The 16,849-nt window shown below is 49.7% G+C and overlaps 2 protein-coding genes across 2 annotated transcripts in view; both read left to right on the top strand.

Moving 5' to 3' along the window:
* The window catches only part of ABCA5 (ATP binding cassette subfamily A member 5), a 35,252-nt gene extending 23,949 nt beyond the window's left edge, over positions 1 to 11,303 (top strand). Inside the window, exons 25-40 of the mRNA XM_086857716.1 lie at positions 68 to 238; positions 1,253 to 1,366; positions 1,630 to 1,767; positions 2,457 to 2,531; positions 3,021 to 3,112; positions 3,504 to 3,630; positions 3,710 to 3,827; positions 3,934 to 4,025; positions 4,177 to 4,352; positions 4,896 to 4,971; positions 5,051 to 5,145; positions 5,866 to 5,985; positions 6,139 to 6,288; positions 7,220 to 7,299; positions 7,493 to 7,548; positions 8,384 to 11,303. Of these exons, the coding sequence (XP_086713842.1) occupies positions 68 to 238; positions 1,253 to 1,366; positions 1,630 to 1,767; positions 2,457 to 2,531; positions 3,021 to 3,112; positions 3,504 to 3,630; positions 3,710 to 3,827; positions 3,934 to 4,025; positions 4,177 to 4,352; positions 4,896 to 4,971; positions 5,051 to 5,145; positions 5,866 to 5,985; positions 6,139 to 6,288; positions 7,220 to 7,299; positions 7,493 to 7,548; positions 8,384 to 8,491 (1,788 nt within the window). The 3' untranslated portion in view covers positions 8,492 to 11,303. The remainder of the gene's footprint in view (positions 1 to 67; positions 239 to 1,252; positions 1,367 to 1,629; positions 1,768 to 2,456; positions 2,532 to 3,020; positions 3,113 to 3,503; positions 3,631 to 3,709; positions 3,828 to 3,933; positions 4,026 to 4,176; positions 4,353 to 4,895; positions 4,972 to 5,050; positions 5,146 to 5,865; positions 5,986 to 6,138; positions 6,289 to 7,219; positions 7,300 to 7,492; positions 7,549 to 8,383) is intronic.
* Positions 11,304 to 12,692: 1,389 nt separating this feature from the next.
* Positions 12,693 to 16,849, top strand: part of LOC111937450 (ATP-binding cassette sub-family A member 9-like) — a 28,488-nt gene continuing 24,331 nt past the window's right edge. Inside the window, exons 1-2 of the mRNA XM_023938846.2 lie at positions 12,693 to 13,478; positions 16,659 to 16,771. Coding sequence (XP_023794614.2) covers positions 13,460 to 13,478; positions 16,659 to 16,771 — 132 coding nt within the window. The 5' untranslated portion in view covers positions 12,693 to 13,459. The remainder of the gene's footprint in view (positions 13,479 to 16,658; positions 16,772 to 16,849) is intronic.

Here is a 16,849-nt window from a genome sequence, read left to right as displayed (position 1 = left end):
GCGGATTCACATAACGTTAATTTTAATTTCCGTGTGATTAACGCTGTGTTCTCCTCCCCTGCTGCAGATCAAGGCTTACACCCAGCTGAAGATTGCAGGGCTCTACCCCTCAGCTTACTGGACTGGCCAGGCTGTGGTGGATCTGCCTCTGTTCTTCTTCATCCTCATCCTGATGATCGGCAGCCTCTTCGCCTTCCACTACGGCGTTTATTTCTACGTGGGCAAGTTCCTCGCTGTGGTGAGTCTGGGCTGGGCTCAGAGCAGGGCCACCTTGTTCTCTACACACCTTTTCCTTTCTTGATTCAGCTGAATTTTCCCCATGGAGACACAGGGAGAACGCTGCTGGCACAAAGACAGAATATTTTCCATGGGGAGAATGGCTCAGAGTTGGGAGTTTCATCCGGGACTGGAATAAAATGAAAGCAGCGCCAGGGGAGGTTTGGGTTGGACACAGGAAGAATTTCTTCACAGAAAGGGTGGCTGGGACTGGAAGGGGCTGCCCAGGGAGGTGCTGGAGTCTCTGTCCCTGTTCAGGGAATGCCCTTGGTGCTGTGGCTGGCTTGGGCACAGACTGGGCTCACACCTCAAAGCTCTTTCCCAGCCTTGCTGATTCTTAATCCAGCAGGATTTTCCAAGGAAGTGCTGCTTTCCTCCTGCTGTCTCAGCTCTGTGCTCTGTGCTGTGATGGAGAATTGCTCTGGCTGCTCCAGCAAGGGCACAGTGACTTTGAGCAGAGCCCCTCTCTGCAGCGAGCTGCAGCTGGGATTAAACAGAGGAGACCACAAAACTTCACATCTTTGATATTCAGAGTGGGCTTCCCTGTGATGCTGCCTGGAATTGAGAGGATTCAGCTTTTCACAGCTGCTTTCCCAGAGTTAATCAGGTTTGGGATGTGGCTGCAGGGCTGGTTTTCTACCCTTGTTTGAATTTTTACAGAAATGCTATGGTGGAATTCTTAGTATTTGCCAGAACCTTGAAGTCAGCAATTATGGGAGCCTGTGTTACAAAAAAAAAATAAAAAAATGGGAAAGAGTTTAAAGGAAACTGAAGGTGGGGAGAGTTTTTGCCTCTCCACACATTCTTTAATTTGTGTCTTTAATAATATATTCTCTATGCACCAAGGCAGCAAAATACATCAAATAAAGTGACAAAGATGTCTCCACAGTTGTGTGTCACGCTGAGGTAATTCCAGCTGATCTTTATGCAGAATTCCTGCTGCAGGTTTCCTGAGAGCCCTTTCCTGTCTCTGCAGATTTTTTGCCTGATTGGTTACGTGCCCTCAGTCGTGCTCTTCACCTACGTGGTCTCCTTCACCTTCAGAAAAGTCCAGAACACGAAGGAATTTTGGTCATTTATATTTTCAGTGGTGAGTGGCTTGGCCTGCAGCTGGGATAAGTGGGAAGATTGGTGATCTCCAAAGCCACAGCAAAAAAAAAAAATCCCATTTATTTTGTTGAGCTGTGTGTCCCTAATGCGCAGGAAACGGGAAACTTTTACCAATGTCTCCCTCACTGCCATATCCTGAGCGATAAAAGCTTCAAGAAAAAGTGCTTTAAATTAATTAACTTACACTTAGAGTGTCTGAAGTGAATGAAAATGGACCTTTTTTCCCCCTTTTCTGTGGTACAGACAGCCTTGCTCTGCACAGTTGTCACTGAGGTGTCCTTTTTCCTGGACCATTACCTGGTAACCACGGTCCTGCATTATGTCTTCTCCATCTTCATTCCTATTTATCCCCTTATTGGCTGCCTGATTTGTTTTATAAAGGTAAGGGGGGGCTCCAGGGATCCTTTCCAGAGCTCTTGGGGATGGCTGGGGTTGGGTGGGTGTCTTCAGTGTGTCCTCTTTAACCACTTAACACCCGAAGAATAACAACTGCTTGGGGAAAAAAAAATCACCTTTTTCCTACTAAGCAAAGTGTTTTGGTTTTAAAATGGGGAAAGCAGCAAGTTTTCCATGAAATTTCCTTTCTCTAAGTGGAGGGAGCCTGCCAGAAAGATGGAGAGGGATTTTTAACAAGGAGTGGAGTGACAGGACAAGGGGGAATGGCTCCAAGCTGACAGAGAGCAGGGTTAGATTGGATTTTGGGAAGAAATTCCTGATTTGAGAAGAAATTCCCCTGGATCCCTGGAAGTGTCCAAAGCCAGGCTGGATGGGGCTAGGAGCAGCAGGGGATGGAGTGAGATGGGCTTTGAGGTCTCTTCCAACCCCAAGCATTCCATGATTCTGTGATTTCCAAGGAGACCACGTGTTCCTCAGTGAGCAAACCCGGGGATGGGACGTTGGTTGGGAGTGGGTGGATTGAAAGCAGGAGCAGCCCCAGGGCTTGGATGGAGCTGTTTGATTTGTTCTGGAGAGCTCAGGGAGTGCTTGAGCACCTCAGCCCGAGGGACTGAGCTGAAATCACCTCTGGCAGGTGATTCTTTACCTGAGCCCGTTTTTCCCTGAATTCCCAGGTCTCTTGGAAAGGCAAGAGTGAGAGTGGGGGATACCACGACCCCTGGGACCGGCTGCTGGTGGCAGTTCTGGCTGTGAGCATTGGATTCTGTTTTTATAAATAGGAAAAATTCCCAGTTTGCTGTAGGGAACTGCGGTTCCTGCTGGGATCCCTTCTGTCCATCACCTTTGTCACTGGAGTTTTGCTCTGATGCTGAGCCTGTAGCACAAGCAGAGTCAGGAGAGCTGCTGTGCCCACCAGCTCAGCACCTGCTGCCCCTGTGGCCTGCTGAACACTGCCACTATTAATTCTGATTATTGTGGGAATCCCTGCTGGTGGAGCAAGAACTCTGGAGCAGGGACAGTCCCTTCTCTGCACAAAAAAACCCAAATAATTGCTTTTAAATCTAAACCCGCTTCGATTGTGCATCCTCAGACCCGCTGAGCAGCATTTAATGATATATTTAATATCTCTGGCAACACCAGCCCTTGCATGGTGGTGCAGAGCTGGAGTTTCTTGTGGTGGGGTCACCCCCAGGGTCCCCAGCCTGGCTGGTGACCAGGGTGGTTTCTGTCTGCCCCAGCCCTATCTGCAGTGTGTGGTGTGGCTGTTCCTGCTGCGCTGCTTCGAGCTGAAGAACGGAGGGAGGACGGTGAGAGAAGATCCCTTCTTCAGGTGTGTCTCTTGAATGGGTTTTTCCCCAAGACATTGTCCAAAGAAATTGGTTTTGAAGGTGCTGCTGGTGGTTCAGCTGGGGTGTGCAGTGGAAGAAATAAAACACCTTTCGTTATATCCCACCTGAAATTGTCACTGAGGTGCAGAAGTTGGGGGTTTGTTTCCTTTTAAGTCACATCACTGCAAAATCAGGAATTCCAGGAGGACATTCCCTGTGTGAGAAGCAGGGGATTGCCATTCCCACTGCACAGCCAGGGATGCAGGGAGGTGACATCCCCTGAGCTCTGGGCTGAGCTGCAGGAGCCTGCAAACACCTTTGGGCACCAAAGCACCAAAACCAACCCCAGCTGGGTGCTGAGCAGAGGCCCCATGCTCCTTTCCTCCCTTTCAGAAAATGTTTCAGCAAAGCCAAGCCCTGGAAGTTCCCAGATGTCCCTCACGAGGAGAACGAGGACGAGGACGTGAAGGCGGAGAGGCTGCGAGTCAAAGAGATCCTGAGCAGCCCCAGGAGCGAGGAGGTAAAGCCTTGTCCTGCCCAAACCTCACCTCTGCAGGCTCCCAGAGCTGCTGGGATCTGCAGCCTCTCCCCTCTGCCAGATGCCAGCGATCCTGGTCAGCAGCCTGCACAAAGAGTTCGATGAAAGGAAGGAATTTCTTCTGGGGAGAAAAATAAAGAAAGTGGCAACCAAACATGTTTCCCTCTGCGTGAAGAAAGGTTGGAGTTCAGCTGCTTGCTGTTGAGCTGTTTTATTTGGAAAAAAAAAGATTCTTGGAAGAATTTCTCTGATCTCGTGGGCAATGTTTGTGTTGTCCTTTTGTAGGAGAAATCCTGGGTTTGTTGGGACCCAATGGAGCTGGGAAAAGCACATTAATTAATATGCTTGTTGGAGAGATTGAGCCAACCAGTGGGCAGGTATGTTCCATGCTTCACCAAAAAATCAACCCACATTTCAATTTTATTGGTGTTACTGCAAGAACTCCTGAGGGCATTTTGCTAAAACCATGCAAGAGGAGTTTGGAAATTCGTAATATTCTGGAGTAAGGTCTGGGCATTTTCCTCACAGGTTCTGATGGGAGATGACTCCCTGGGGCTGGGCAGTGAGGATGACTCCGTGAAATTCGTGGGGTACTGTCCTCAAACCAACCCTCTGTGGCCAGACATCACCCTGCAGGAGCACTTTGAGATTTATGGTGCTATCAAAGGCATGAGCCAGTCTGATGTTAAAGAAGTCATCAAGCGGTGAGTGGTTCGTGACAGAAATCTCTCTGGTTTTACTGAAGCTGCCTTGGCTTTTTGTAATCTTCAGACTTCTTGCTCTTTAGCTTTTCTTTTTTGTGGTTTTTTTCCCCATTCTCACCTTTCCCAATGCAGTTTTTGTTTCCATTTAAGTTTGGCTTTAAGCTCAGTTGAAATTCCACCATTGTGAATTCTTAGGTGAGGAGATGAAGGTTCATCCACACAAAATTCACCTGGGATTTTTTAATTTTGATACATCTTCTTTAAAGTTATTTTTTTAAGGTTATAAAGCACTCACAGTCATCTTTGTAGAAGCTGCAAGGAGTCCTGAGCTTGGAGCTGTTTCTGTGCTGTCACCAAGGCTCCTCTAGGACAGGTGGTTCTGTATGGAAGCTCCAATTCTGCTTTTTGCTCTGCTGTTTTTATGCTTGATACACAAATATCTGTCACTGAGCTCCTCAAAAGGGGCTGTTCAGCATTCTCTGGCGAGGGGGAAGCCAAGCCATCCCCCTCCCAGCCTTTCCCACCTGCTCCTTCCCTCCCCAGCATCGCCAGCGTGCTGGATTTAAAGGACCACCTGCAGAAGACAACGAAGAAGTTGGGAATGGGGCTGAAGCGTAAGGTATGGGGGGCTCTGGGGTCACTCTGGGGGTCCCCAGCACCCTCCCCATCCTCACCCTGCCCCTCTGGCTTCCCCCCAGCTCTGCTTTGCCCTCAGCATGCTGGGCAACCCGCGGGTGACGCTGCTGGACGAGCCCTCCACCGGGATGGACCCCAAAGCCAAGCAGCACATGTGGTGAGTGCAGGGATCAGCCTGGGCTGGGGCCTCCCTGCTGGCACCAGGGACAGCCACAGACAGGGAATGACCCACTTGGAAGGGACCATGAAGATTGTCCAGTTCTTGCCTGGGCAGGGGGATCTTCCACTAAAGCAGAATAATTTCTGCTCACCATCCCAGCTCACCCTGCCCTCTGGCACTGGGAGCCATTCCCTGTGTCCTGTCCCTCCAGCCCTTGTCCCCAGTCCCTCTCCAGCTCTCCTGGAGCCCCTGCAGGCCCTGCAAGGGGCTCTGAGCTCTCCCCAGAGCTTCTCTTTGGATTGAACCCCCAACACTCAGCCTGTATCCAGAGCAGAAGTGCTGCAGCTCTTGGAGCATCTCCGTGGCCTCCTCTGGAGTCGCTCCAGCAGCTCCTCCTGTGCTGGGAGCCCCAGAGCTGGACACAGGACTGCAGCTGGGGTCTCACAAGAAGGGGAGGGTCAGCCCAGGTGCAGTGCAGCTGTGTCCTCTCCCAGAACAGAATTGCAGGCTTGAAAGCTGAAAAGAAATCCTTAAAATGATATAAGGAATACACAGATTTGAGCTGTCTTTAGGAAATTCAGGTGTTAATTGTTGCTGTGGGAGTAGCATTAATCCATAAATAGGGGGTCCAGCCCAGCCTCCTTTCCTGCAGAGGCTGGAGCTGCTGTTCCCTGCCAAGTGCTGCTGTTGAGGGATGGTTTGGGTTGTGTTTTGCAGGAGGGCGATCCGAGCAGCCTTTAAGAACAAGGAGAGAGCAGCAATCCTGACCACGCACTACATGGAGGAGGCAGATGCTGTGTGTGACCGTGTGGCCATCCTGGTGTCAGGGCAGCTCAGGTAGCTCCAGATCCCCCCTGGGGCAGGGCTCCATTTCTCTGAAAATCCAGATCCATTTGGTACCTTCAATTTGGAGCGAAATTAATCCCCAGCAGCAAAAAGGATCAGGCCGTTCCTTGAGTACACCTTGTGTTTGCTGTCTGTGATTTGTAGGTGTATAGGCACTGTCCAACACCTGAAGAGCAAGTTTGGCAGAGGATACCTCTTGGAAATGAAGCTGAGGGAAACAGCAGATGTGCAGCAGGTGGAGTATCTGCAGAGCCAGATTCTGCACATCTTCCCCAACGCCAACCGCCAGGAAAGGTGAGGTTTGACAGGTACCTAGAAAATATTGATGGCACTAAAACCCTCTGATTTCACAGCAGCTCCTTGGCACTGGGGAGGGAATGCAAATATTTAAAACAACAAAAATGAAGAATGAAAAAAGGGAAGGGATCTGGAAGGCAGCAGAGCCCGGGCTGCCAGGGCGGGGGCCGGGAGCCCACGCAGATGTTTGGCACGGAGGAAGCAAAACTGCATTTCTGCATAGCTGTTGCCTGACAGCTTCCTCCTGGGTCAGGGCCCCCAGGAAAGGGCTGAAATCCAAGTCTCTGACTCACTGCCCCTACCTGGAAGTGCCTGAGGTCTCTGGGGCTCTCGGTTTGAGGGTGGGCTGGCTGCTGTTCCACCAGCAGCTCTGAGTTTGTGCCCTGGGGTTGAGCTCTGTGACTGCAGAGACGCCACAAAGGGCACTGCAGGCATCCAGAGCAGTGTGATCCCTGGGGAATCGTGGGTGTGATCCTTCCCCAAAGGTGGGAGGAGGGAGGGAGGGAGGGAGGGAGGGAGGGAGGGAGGGAGGGAGGGAGGGAGGGCAGGTGCCTGTCCTGCAGCAGGGGGTGCAGGGCAGAGCAGCTCCCTGTGCAGGAACCAACTCCCAGGAGATGCTGACACCTCCCAGCTCAGCTGAAACCCAAAAGCTCAGGACTCTGGGAGTTCCAGGGATCAAATCTGCCATGAGTAAGCAGAATAGAAATGTTTGAATCTGAGTGGAAGAGCAGGAACTCACAACAGTCTCAGGGGGTCTCAGCTGATGCACCTGGAGCTGAGTCATTCCCCTTCTCCTGTGTGATCCTGACAGTCAAAATGCCTGCAGTGTCCTTCAGAAAAGGAGTTAAAATCCATTCTGTGGGGTATTAATATTTTTTCTTTGAGTGATTTTGCTTGAAGCTAAATTTGTTTTCCTTCTTTGTTCCAGTTTTGCTTCTATCTTGGCGTATAAAATTCCTAAAGAAGATGTACAGTCGCTTTCACATTCTTTTTCCAAGCTGGAGGAAGGTAATGAAGCACTTGCCAAACATCACACACACAAGTCCTTTTGTCTCCCATAACTGACAGTCCTGCCTCCATTTCTGTTCCAAATTCATTTAATTTAATTTTCTTTAATTGATGTTGTCCTCAACTCCATTTCTTGTGAAATCAAGAGTAAGTAAAGTGTCCCTAAATCTGCTCTTACTGATTCTTTCACCAGTAAAACACGCCTTCAACATCGAGGATTACAGCTTTTCTCAAGCAACACTGGAACAGGTGTGTTAAATTCTGTTTTGTGACTGTAAACCCTGCCAGGTGAAGGTGTCAGAGGGCAGGGATAGATGGGATGTTGGGAAGGAATTCCTCCCTGGGAGGGTGGGGAGAGGCTGGGATGGAATTCCCAGAGCAGCTGTGGCTGCCCCTGGCAGTGCCCAAGGCTGGGTTGGACGGGGCTTGGAGCAGCCTGGGATAGAGGAAGGTGTCCCTGCCATGGCAGGGATTGGATGGGATTTGTGCTCCCTTGCAGCCCAGAACATTCCATGATTCCTGTGCAGGCAGCTCATCCCCCAGGCCTTGCTCAGGCCACTGGGGCAGCTTTGCTGATGCCTGTTGGGGCATTTTTGGGAAACTAAATTCCCTTTTTGCAAAGTGAATCACATCTGCCAGCTCTCCAGCTCCTCTTTATTCCTGCTTTCCCCTCTAAAAATAAAGATGCCAACTACAGTGACTGGAAGAAAGCAAATGTGTTACTGTTGTAATGTTAAATATGATGTCTGAATGTTATTAGAGGAAAAGCTGCTCTGATTTATTCCAAGAACAGGCATTTGCTGTTTGTAGCTGGAAGGAGGGTGAAGCTGAGACTTGTAATTGCTTATTGTGGATTAATTATTGCTGACAATTAATGTCCCTCAGTGTTGAACTTCCTTTTCATTGTGCTCTTGAAGAAAAGAGGTGGGAGGGTAGGAATAAGGAGAAAAACCTCAAAACAATGGAAATGTCTTACTCAGAGATGAAGCAATACACTGAATAGTGGTGAGGATTTTAGCATGGGTTGTATTTGTGACCAAGGAAGTTCCTACAAGGGGCACGGGGTCTTTTCCATGTTTTCCAGGTGTTTGTGGAGCTGGCTAAGGAGCAGGAGGAGGAGGACAGCAGCTTTGGCACCCTGAACAGCAGCCTGTGGTGGGAGAGGACGCAGGAGGACCGAGTCATTTTCTGAGCTCCTCGTGCTCCTGTGGGTGCCAGCTCCGATCCTCTGGCTGCTCCTGGAGCTGGGGTGGGCGAGGACAGCTGGCTTGGGAAGCCCTGAGCGTGTCCCACCATCCTGGCCTTGGCAATAAGGCTGCAGGGGCGGTGAGCATCGCCCTGCTCCTCTGGCTGACCCCAATCCGTCCTCCCCTGGCCGCCCCCGGTTTGTGTTGGGCAGGAGGGCACTGCCACGGCAGCCTGGCATCTCCTGGGCTCAGTGGCTGGTTCAGGAGCTGCCTTCCCTTGGCTCTGCTGGGCCGGGCTGTCCTTAGGGGAATCCTGTGTCTGAGCGGAGCCAGCGGCTGCTGGAGCGTCCTGCCCCAGGGCTGCAGGCTCTGGCCGTGCCCTTGGCCGGGCTCTGCTGCCCTCCTGCACACCCAGCCCTGCTCCTCCACCAGCTCAGCCATCCCTGCTAATGCTTTGAAGATGCACCTGCTCAGAGGAGAGGGGGGAACCCACTGCAGAGTGGCTGTGCCGCTGCCAGGAGGGGCCTGAGCCAGCTCTGCTCAGAAAACCTGAGAAAGTTCATTTTCAGACCAAACACGGCACTGTTGGCACTCCCAGTCCTTTCCCCGCAGCTGTGGGTGCCATGGGGCTTGTCCTGCGTGCTGGGGGGCACAGGGGGGTGGCCAGAGGGGATGTGCTCCTTCCCCTGCTCGGTTAAAAGGACAGAGCAGGGGCTGTGGGGTCTGGAGAGATGTGTCAGAGCTGTCTGCTCCTGCCCCTGCCCGGGACAGTGTCCTGCCAGCTGCTCTCACACACTGATGTTTGCATTTCCCCTGCCATGAGCTGCAGTGTTCCCAGCCCCTCCTTGTTGTGGTTGCAGTCAGTGACACAGGGCCCAGCCTGGCCACTCATCACCCCTTTTTTGTAAAACCCCAAATTAAACAGTCCCAACTCACAGCCTCACCCATCAGAAAGGTGCCTTTGGTTTGCATAGAAGCACTAAGAGTAGAATTTGTGGTCCTTTAGCCTGAGATACGACAGATATATGTTGAAAATGTATTATTTTTTTGGTTTTTTCTACACAAACATCGCATTTTTAGCTTTATAAGGTGAAATATAAGATTGCTCCCAGTTTATTTTGCTCTGCAATGAGCAGATACAGAGATGTGTTTCTGTTGAGACATTGGCTTCATAAGTCGTTTATGTATCTTCACTTTAAGGTTAGAAAAGACCTTTGTTTTTCTTGAGAAAACAAAAAAAAATGGTTAAAGTTGGAGCTGTGTGTCCCAGCTGTTTGTAATCATCAGGCAGTAATGTTTGATGTGTCTGATAATGGTTTATCAGTGTGTTCAGCCAAAATGTTTCCACTGGTTTCTTACATAGGGAGATGGGAACTCCTTAAGCAGAATTTCACTTCCTCTTCTGTACCCACAGAAATGCACAGTTTTGGGTTTGCAGTTAAAACTGGAGCCCAATCCCTACAAGAGAGCTCTGGACATCCCATTTGCTTCCCCAGGGAGCCACAGCCCTGGAAATGAGGGATTAAAAGGACAGGATGAAATCAAACTTCAGCTCCATCACTGCCTGACAGGGGTGAAACTTCCCAGTCAGAAAAGAAAAAAAACCCCAAATTCAGGTGTTTTATTTATTTAGCCCCAGCCCTGCTGCTGGCTGGGAACCCTGAGTTTTTGCCTTTATTTGGAGCAATTTGGGATTTAGAATTCTCTTGGCACTTTCCCATGCAGGTGTGTACAAGTTGAGTGCATTTTTCCCAAATCTCACATTTCTTTGGTCTCTTTTTGCCAATGGTGTTTCAGCCAAGTGTCACCTTCCCATCAATCCAGCACATCCTTGTCACGTGGATTTAGGGAATTGTGTGAGCTGTGAGCAGCCTTGGTGTCTGCCTTGACTTTATTCTTTCACTTGGAGTTAATAGCTTGTAAAATAGTTCTGTGCTGTCTGTTTGGGATATTTCCATATTTCCTCACGTTTCAGGTGTGAAAATTTTGGATTAGGAGCTGGATTAGCTCAGTTTGGTGCTGTTGTTTATCTTGGAGGAGCCCAGTGGGTGGTGGCACTTGTTTTTGTGCAGCTACAGAAAGGACAAAGAATTTGGCTCGTTAAATTAATTCCCTGTTAGGGCGGGATCTTTTTTGGCTTGGTGGCATCGTGTGTCAAAGTGGGGTAAAATTCCACCCCAAAACATCACTGTCCTCGTATCAGAAGCGTTTCAAAGCATCCTAAAATGTCTGGAATTGCCAAAACAGGGACAAACCCAGGGAAAATGGAAGCAGGGAGTGCCCTGGGAACAGCAGAGCTTTATTCCTGTGGCTTGGAGCCCCTTTGTTCTGCTCTCGACATTCCAAATCCCATCCACCCAACACACACCCAGCCTGTGCTCCCAGAGATAAACTGGATTTGGGGAGGATTTGGGGTAAATCCACCCATTTTGGGTCACCATTCCCAGGGAGATGTTTGGAGCTGCAGGGTTGCCGTGAGCCGTATCCGGAGCCTGGGAAGCGCGTTCACTCAGTGGTGTCGTTACAAGGTTGTGTTTTCCTGGGGAGAATTTAAAGTGCCCGGTTTCGTTTACGTTCCCAAGTCCTTATTTAAGAGTATCTGTGTTTAGCAAGTGAGATTTATTGCACAGGCAGCAGGAGCAGAAGGTGTCAGGCCCGAGGGTGACACCTTTGTGACGCTCCTCCTGCTGCTGCACCACGTGCAGCTCGTTTTGCACACTTGCCTTTCTTTCACCACTTGGCTGTACTTGGAAAGGTGAGGGTTTTCCTTTCCCAGCAAGAAGTACTTCCAAAATAAAGATGGATTGGGTTGTTAAACTCTTGGCTCCCTGGGTGTTTTGCTGTGCTGGAAATGGGGATGGTTTTCAAAGCCTGGGCTGATTTTGGGGTGCCCCAGGGTTTCAGGTGGTTGGGCTCAGGCAGAGCGTGGGGGGCCCTGGCTCGTGGCATGGCCATGGCTCTCAGGCTGCAGTATTTACATATTTTAAACTGAATTTTGGGGGAATTTTGCAGCGTTGCAGCACTCAGGGTGGCGTTTTGCAGCCGGATCCATCGAGCCCAGCTTTGGGCTAGCAGTGACCCCACGGCACATCGTCCATCTGCAGGGGTGAATCGCCTCCAGCCACGGGAAAACCAACCCCAGTAAAAAAAAACCAAAAACAATTAATTTTTGTGCCTGGAGCTGTGGCCAAGGTGAATTCTCTGTGTGGGTGCTGGCTCTGGGCTGAGGGGCAGTGAAATGGGGGCAGGTTGGGATGTGGAAGGTGCTCTGCAGGGATGGAGGGCTCCTGCTGGCTCCCTGCACACACCCTGCGGAGGAACAGGAGCTGGGCACCTCCAGCCTCATGGGTCGCTGAAGGCTGCAGCAAAATAAAAGGGGTTTGTTTGTGCTCCCTGTGCTCCTCAGTGGAAAGGAAAATAACCCCAAAGAAGTTTAATCTGAGCTTGGTGACAGTTCCCAGCAGTTCATCCTCGTTTGTTTCTGATGGTGTGGAAGGGCAGTGTGCCACGCATTTTTATTTTTTTTTTTAAGCTGTAAAATTAATTCATTCCCTCATAATGCTTCTTTTAAGAGATGTCCAGAAAGTCCCTGATTTAACATGCTGAATTTCTCTTTGATAAGGGCTTCCCAGAGCTCTCTCTGTTCCTTTTCCCTTCGCTTGGCATGTCCCCCTGGAAGGCTCTGGCTCCCATCCCAGCCCCTCTCCTCCTCCTGGCAGATACAAAGCCTGGTCCTGAGTGTCCTGCTCAGAAATCCTGTGGAGCATCTGCTTGGGGGATTTCATGAGTGATATTTTGGTATTTTGAGGTGCTCTGTGCTCTCAGTGAAGCCCTGAGGGGTTGGGGGTCCCACTTCAGCAGCAGGGCCCGGAGCAGGACGGCAAACCCCAAGCAGTGCTTGCAGCAGGTGTCATTTTTCTGTGGAAAAGCCTTTTCTGTAGCTAATGTGCAGTCAGGGCAGGGCTGGGTCCCACGCTGAGGCACAGGTTTTGGTCAGAAAAGTGCTGTTTTTTGGTGAAGTGCACCTCAGATGGGCTTTTTGCTGTCACGAGGAGCCTTCCCCGTTGCTCCCCTGTTGCCCAACGCGAAGGGATGCCGGAAAACGCTTCTGCTCCTCTCCTAAATGAGCTCATGCCTTGAAAATGAGTAAATCAGCAGCTGCAGCAGAGCCCTGGCCTTTTGTTAAGCAACAACCAGCCAGCCCTTGTGGTTTGAGGCAGCTCTGCAAACCCCAGGCACAATCCTCAAGCTGGGGAAGTTCTGGGACGGTCAAATTCATTTAAACTGGTTGAATTTTCCCGTGGCCCTGCGCCCTTCCAGCTCGTTTGGATTCCCTGGCTTGTCTGATTGCCTCACCTCCCTGTTTTGAATGCAGATGCACTGGAAAGATGTTTTGTTTTTAAACGCCCAACACGCTCCATCCTGCTTCCAGCTGTGCGGCAGCTGCTGGAAAAGCAATTAAAAAGGAGTGGAAATTGGGGAAAAAAACGCTCAAAACGACGGGGAAAGGAGAAAGAACTAAACAAGAGCTAAAATCCCGTTGGTGCTGGGATGCAGGATTTGTCTCAGCAGAGGAAGGAGCTGAGTCAGGCTCTGGGCACGATGGGGACGAGGCAGCAGAGTTTTCCCTCTGGAGAAGCTGGGACAGGGACAAAGTGGCTTTGCCACCTCTCAGGAGTGACAGTTCACCCCATCCCAGGCCACCCCAGCTCTGCTGCCTGCTGGGAACATCTGCAGGAGTTGAGTTCAGTCCTCCAGCCCGTGGTGTAAACATCCCCAGGCTCGGGGCCAGCCGGTTGTAGGTGTTGTTCCAGCGTTGGGTCATCGCTGCAGAAGTTTTGGGAGGGTTTGCGCGGGTGACGTCAGGCTGGAGAGGGGCATGGCCACCGGGCTGGGCCACCGAGCTGAGCCTCCCTGGGGCTGAAAAGGGACCAGGAGCCCAGACACCTCAGAGCTGGAGGAGACCCTTCCCAATGGAAAACACACCAGCAGGTAAGGAGTCATGTATTTCTCCTTTTTTCCAAGGGAGAATTAATTTCAAAGTAGAGGTTTCTCCTTTTTTCCAAGGGAGAATTAATTTCAAAGTAGAGGTTTCTCCTTTTTTTTCCAAGGGAAAATTAATTTAGAAGTAGTAGAGGTGGAAAAATTCTCCCCGGGGCAGTTTCATGCAGGGGTTGAGTTTTCACCAGGGGATGATCAGTTTTTCCTAATTAATGCTTTATGATGCTGAATGCATAAAGGCTGCACCTTCCAGCTCTCTTTTCTGGTGGACTGTGAGTTCACAACAAAATATTTTAGAGGAAAAGGAGGAAGAATATTCAGCTTTTTCTGGGTGTGTGTGGATTTTGGTTCTCCCTGTGGCTGAAGGTGAAGAGCTGCAGGTTGAGCACTGGGGGATGACCCCTCCCTTTGCTCTCCTCCTCCTGTCTTGCTGTCACTAAAGGCCTCTAAAAATGCAAAACCCCCAAATTTCACTTCTCTGGATGAGCTGAAGTGTTGAGCTTTGATGAAGGGCAGGCTTAGAGTTGTTATTTTCAAGCTGAGAGTAGGAAATAACAACCTGTTCCAGTCTGTGTGTTGGAGCGGAGTCAGTGCAAATCTGTCTGGGATTTGTCAGATGCAAGCACAAAAAACTGCGAGAACTGGCAAGCAGGAGGGGATGGAAAGAGCACCTCTGCACTCTCCACGTGCAGGGATGAATCCTTGCCTCTGGAAAAGCCTCTGGGAAGTGTGAGATGCAGCGTGGATTTCTCCCTTTGAACCCAGCACCGAGAGGCTCCTGCCAGAGCTCCTGAAGTGCAGCTAGATTTTAGGAACTGAAATCAGAAACTCCAGGAGTGCTTTGGGTTGGAAGGGACCTTTAAAAATCACCCAGTCCCACCCCCCTGCAAGGGGCAGAACATCTTCAAACAGACCTAAGTTAAATTTATAAAGGACCACGGTCTGAAGAGCAGAATTCCCAGAGACAGTAAATAAAGGGATTATATGGGATGTGCCTTCCTGGGACAAGTTTTGGTAGAGCAGAGCTGCATGCAGGAGCCAGGAAAAGTTCTTGCAACACCCTGGCAGTGAGTTCCTGGAGAGCAGGAAGTTTGGATGCACTTAATGAGCCCCAGGGGACATCCAGCTTTACAAGTGATGCTCTTAATGAGATTAAAGTTTCCCAAACATCATTGCCACCAGTTTCTGATGTGTTTGTTTTGCCTTCTGCATCTTAAGTTTTGAGCCTCAGGCCTTGCAGAGGGTTCTCTCTTGGCTATATTTTTAACCTTTTTGGTAATTATCTAATAGATTAATTAGATATCTAATTTGAAGTTAATAATAGGTAATATTTATTAGGTACCTGATTGAAAGTTAAGCCTTTGTAGGCAGCATCCCTTGTTTGAATTCCTGGCTTCATATTTGGCTCCCAGTGGTGGTTGCTCCTTGCTCCAGAGGCAAAAAAGTAAATTAAAATTGATAGAAACTACAGTAAAATTTTCTAAAAAGTTTTAGATTTGCTCCATCATTTTAAAACTGTTTGCTGTGACTGTAGAGATTCCGTGCATCTTTTAAAGACCATCATGTTTTCCTTGTTATCCAAATACCACCACACTTTGTTTACTGCCCCAGCATCCTGGGCTGAGCCACTGCTTTCAGTTCATGACTGAAATCCAGACCTGAGGGGAAAAAAAATGAAAATTAAAGTGACACTTCCTAGAAATCCCTTCCTGTTTACCTTTAACCTTCAGTGCAGCAGGGAGGAAGTGTGGGAGGAAGCTTGGGCAGGGCAAGCTGAGCACCAGGAGATAAAATAAGATAGATAAGCCCTGTGATAACACAGAAGCTGAACTGGGATCCTGGATCCCTTGCCCCCGCAGCACACAAATATTTAATTCTCCCAAAAAGCAAGCAGTGAAGGGAACAGAGCAGTGGAACCCTTTATTAACTCCAGCTGCCCAATCTGTGAAATCAGGAAGTGCTGTCCAAGGGGAATGGAGCACTCTGAGGTTGCTTTGATTCGAGGTTCCAGCCATTTGAAAGGATTAAACCCCAGGAACACTTTGGGAGGTTCCCTGCCCTGCTCCCAGGGTGAAACCCATCGCTCTGAACTTGCTCCTGTTCTTGCTGCTTGGCCAGGGGATTAAAGCTGGAGCTGAAATAAACATCCCAAAGAAATACTCCCTGCTGGGTGTTTAGCAGGATATTAAGGAGCACATGGGTGTTCTAATCCTGCCCTGCTCCAACTGCATTAAAGTTCCTTAATATCTGGGTGAAAACAGAACAATCTGGTTTCCTACCAGCCTGCTGAAGGCTGGCAGTGGCAGCCTCTATTTTGGGTTATTTTTAGCATCTCCCCAGCGTTTGTAACGTGATTTGGGGTCTGGTTCAGAACCCAGAGCACGTGAGCAGCGGTTTGCCAACAAACCACGTGTCTGAGGCCAGACACAAATTCACTTTCTGTGCTGAAACAAGGAAAGTGAGCGGTTGTCTCGTTCCACAAAGCCTCTTTGGGATGAGGAAGGATGAACCTGGATGAGGAAGGATGAATTTGGGTGAGGAAGGATTAGTCTGGATGAGGAAGGATGAACCTGGATGAGGAAGGATGGACCTGGATGAGGAAGGATGAATTTGGGTGAGGAAGGATGAATCTGGGTGAGGAAGGATGGATCTGGGTGAGAAAGGATGAGTCTGGATGAGGAAGGATGAGTGTGGGTGAGGAAGGATTAGTCTGGATGGGGAAGGATGAGTCTGGAAGAGGAAGGATGAGTCTGGATGAGGAAGGATGGATCTGGGTGAGGAAGGATGAGTCTGGATGAGGAAGGATGAGTCTGGATGAGGAAGGATGAACCTGGATGAGGAAGGATGAGTCTGGATGAGGAAGGATGGATCTGGGTGAGGAAGGATGAGTCTGGATGAGGAAGGATGAATTTGGATGAGGAAGGATGGATCTGGGTGAGGAAGGATGGATCTGGGTGAGGAAGGATGAGTCTGGATGAGGAAGGATGAGTGTGGGTGAGGAAGGATTAGTCTGGATGGGGAAGGATGAGTCTGGAAGAGGAAGGATTAATCTGAGTGAGAAAGGATGAACCTGGATGGGGAAAGATGAACCTGGATGGGGAAGGATGAGTCTGGATGAGGAATCAGATCACTCATCTGTTTTATTCTAAATTATATAATTTTCTTTCTCAGCTGGAAAAATGCAGAGGGTATCCAAGAAGGCCTCACAAATATTGCAGCAAACCTGTGCTCTCCTGTGGAAAAATATTCTTCTGGTGTGGAGGATGAAGTCAAAAAGTTTTCAGGCAAGTTCTTCCGAAGGGAAATCAGCATTTCTACTACAAAGAGTTTTCACGGTGCATTGTTTTCGTGTGAGGGGATGT

The sequence above is a fragment of the Cyanistes caeruleus genome, chromosome 19 (assembly GCF_971803275.1).
Source record: "Cyanistes caeruleus chromosome 19, bCyaCae1.hap1.1, whole genome shotgun sequence".
NCBI classification, from domain to species: Eukaryota; Metazoa; Chordata; class Aves; order Passeriformes; family Paridae; genus Cyanistes; species Cyanistes caeruleus.
The sequence above is the reverse complement of the archived record's forward strand: the minus strand, read 5'-3'. Positions and strand labels throughout refer to the sequence as shown.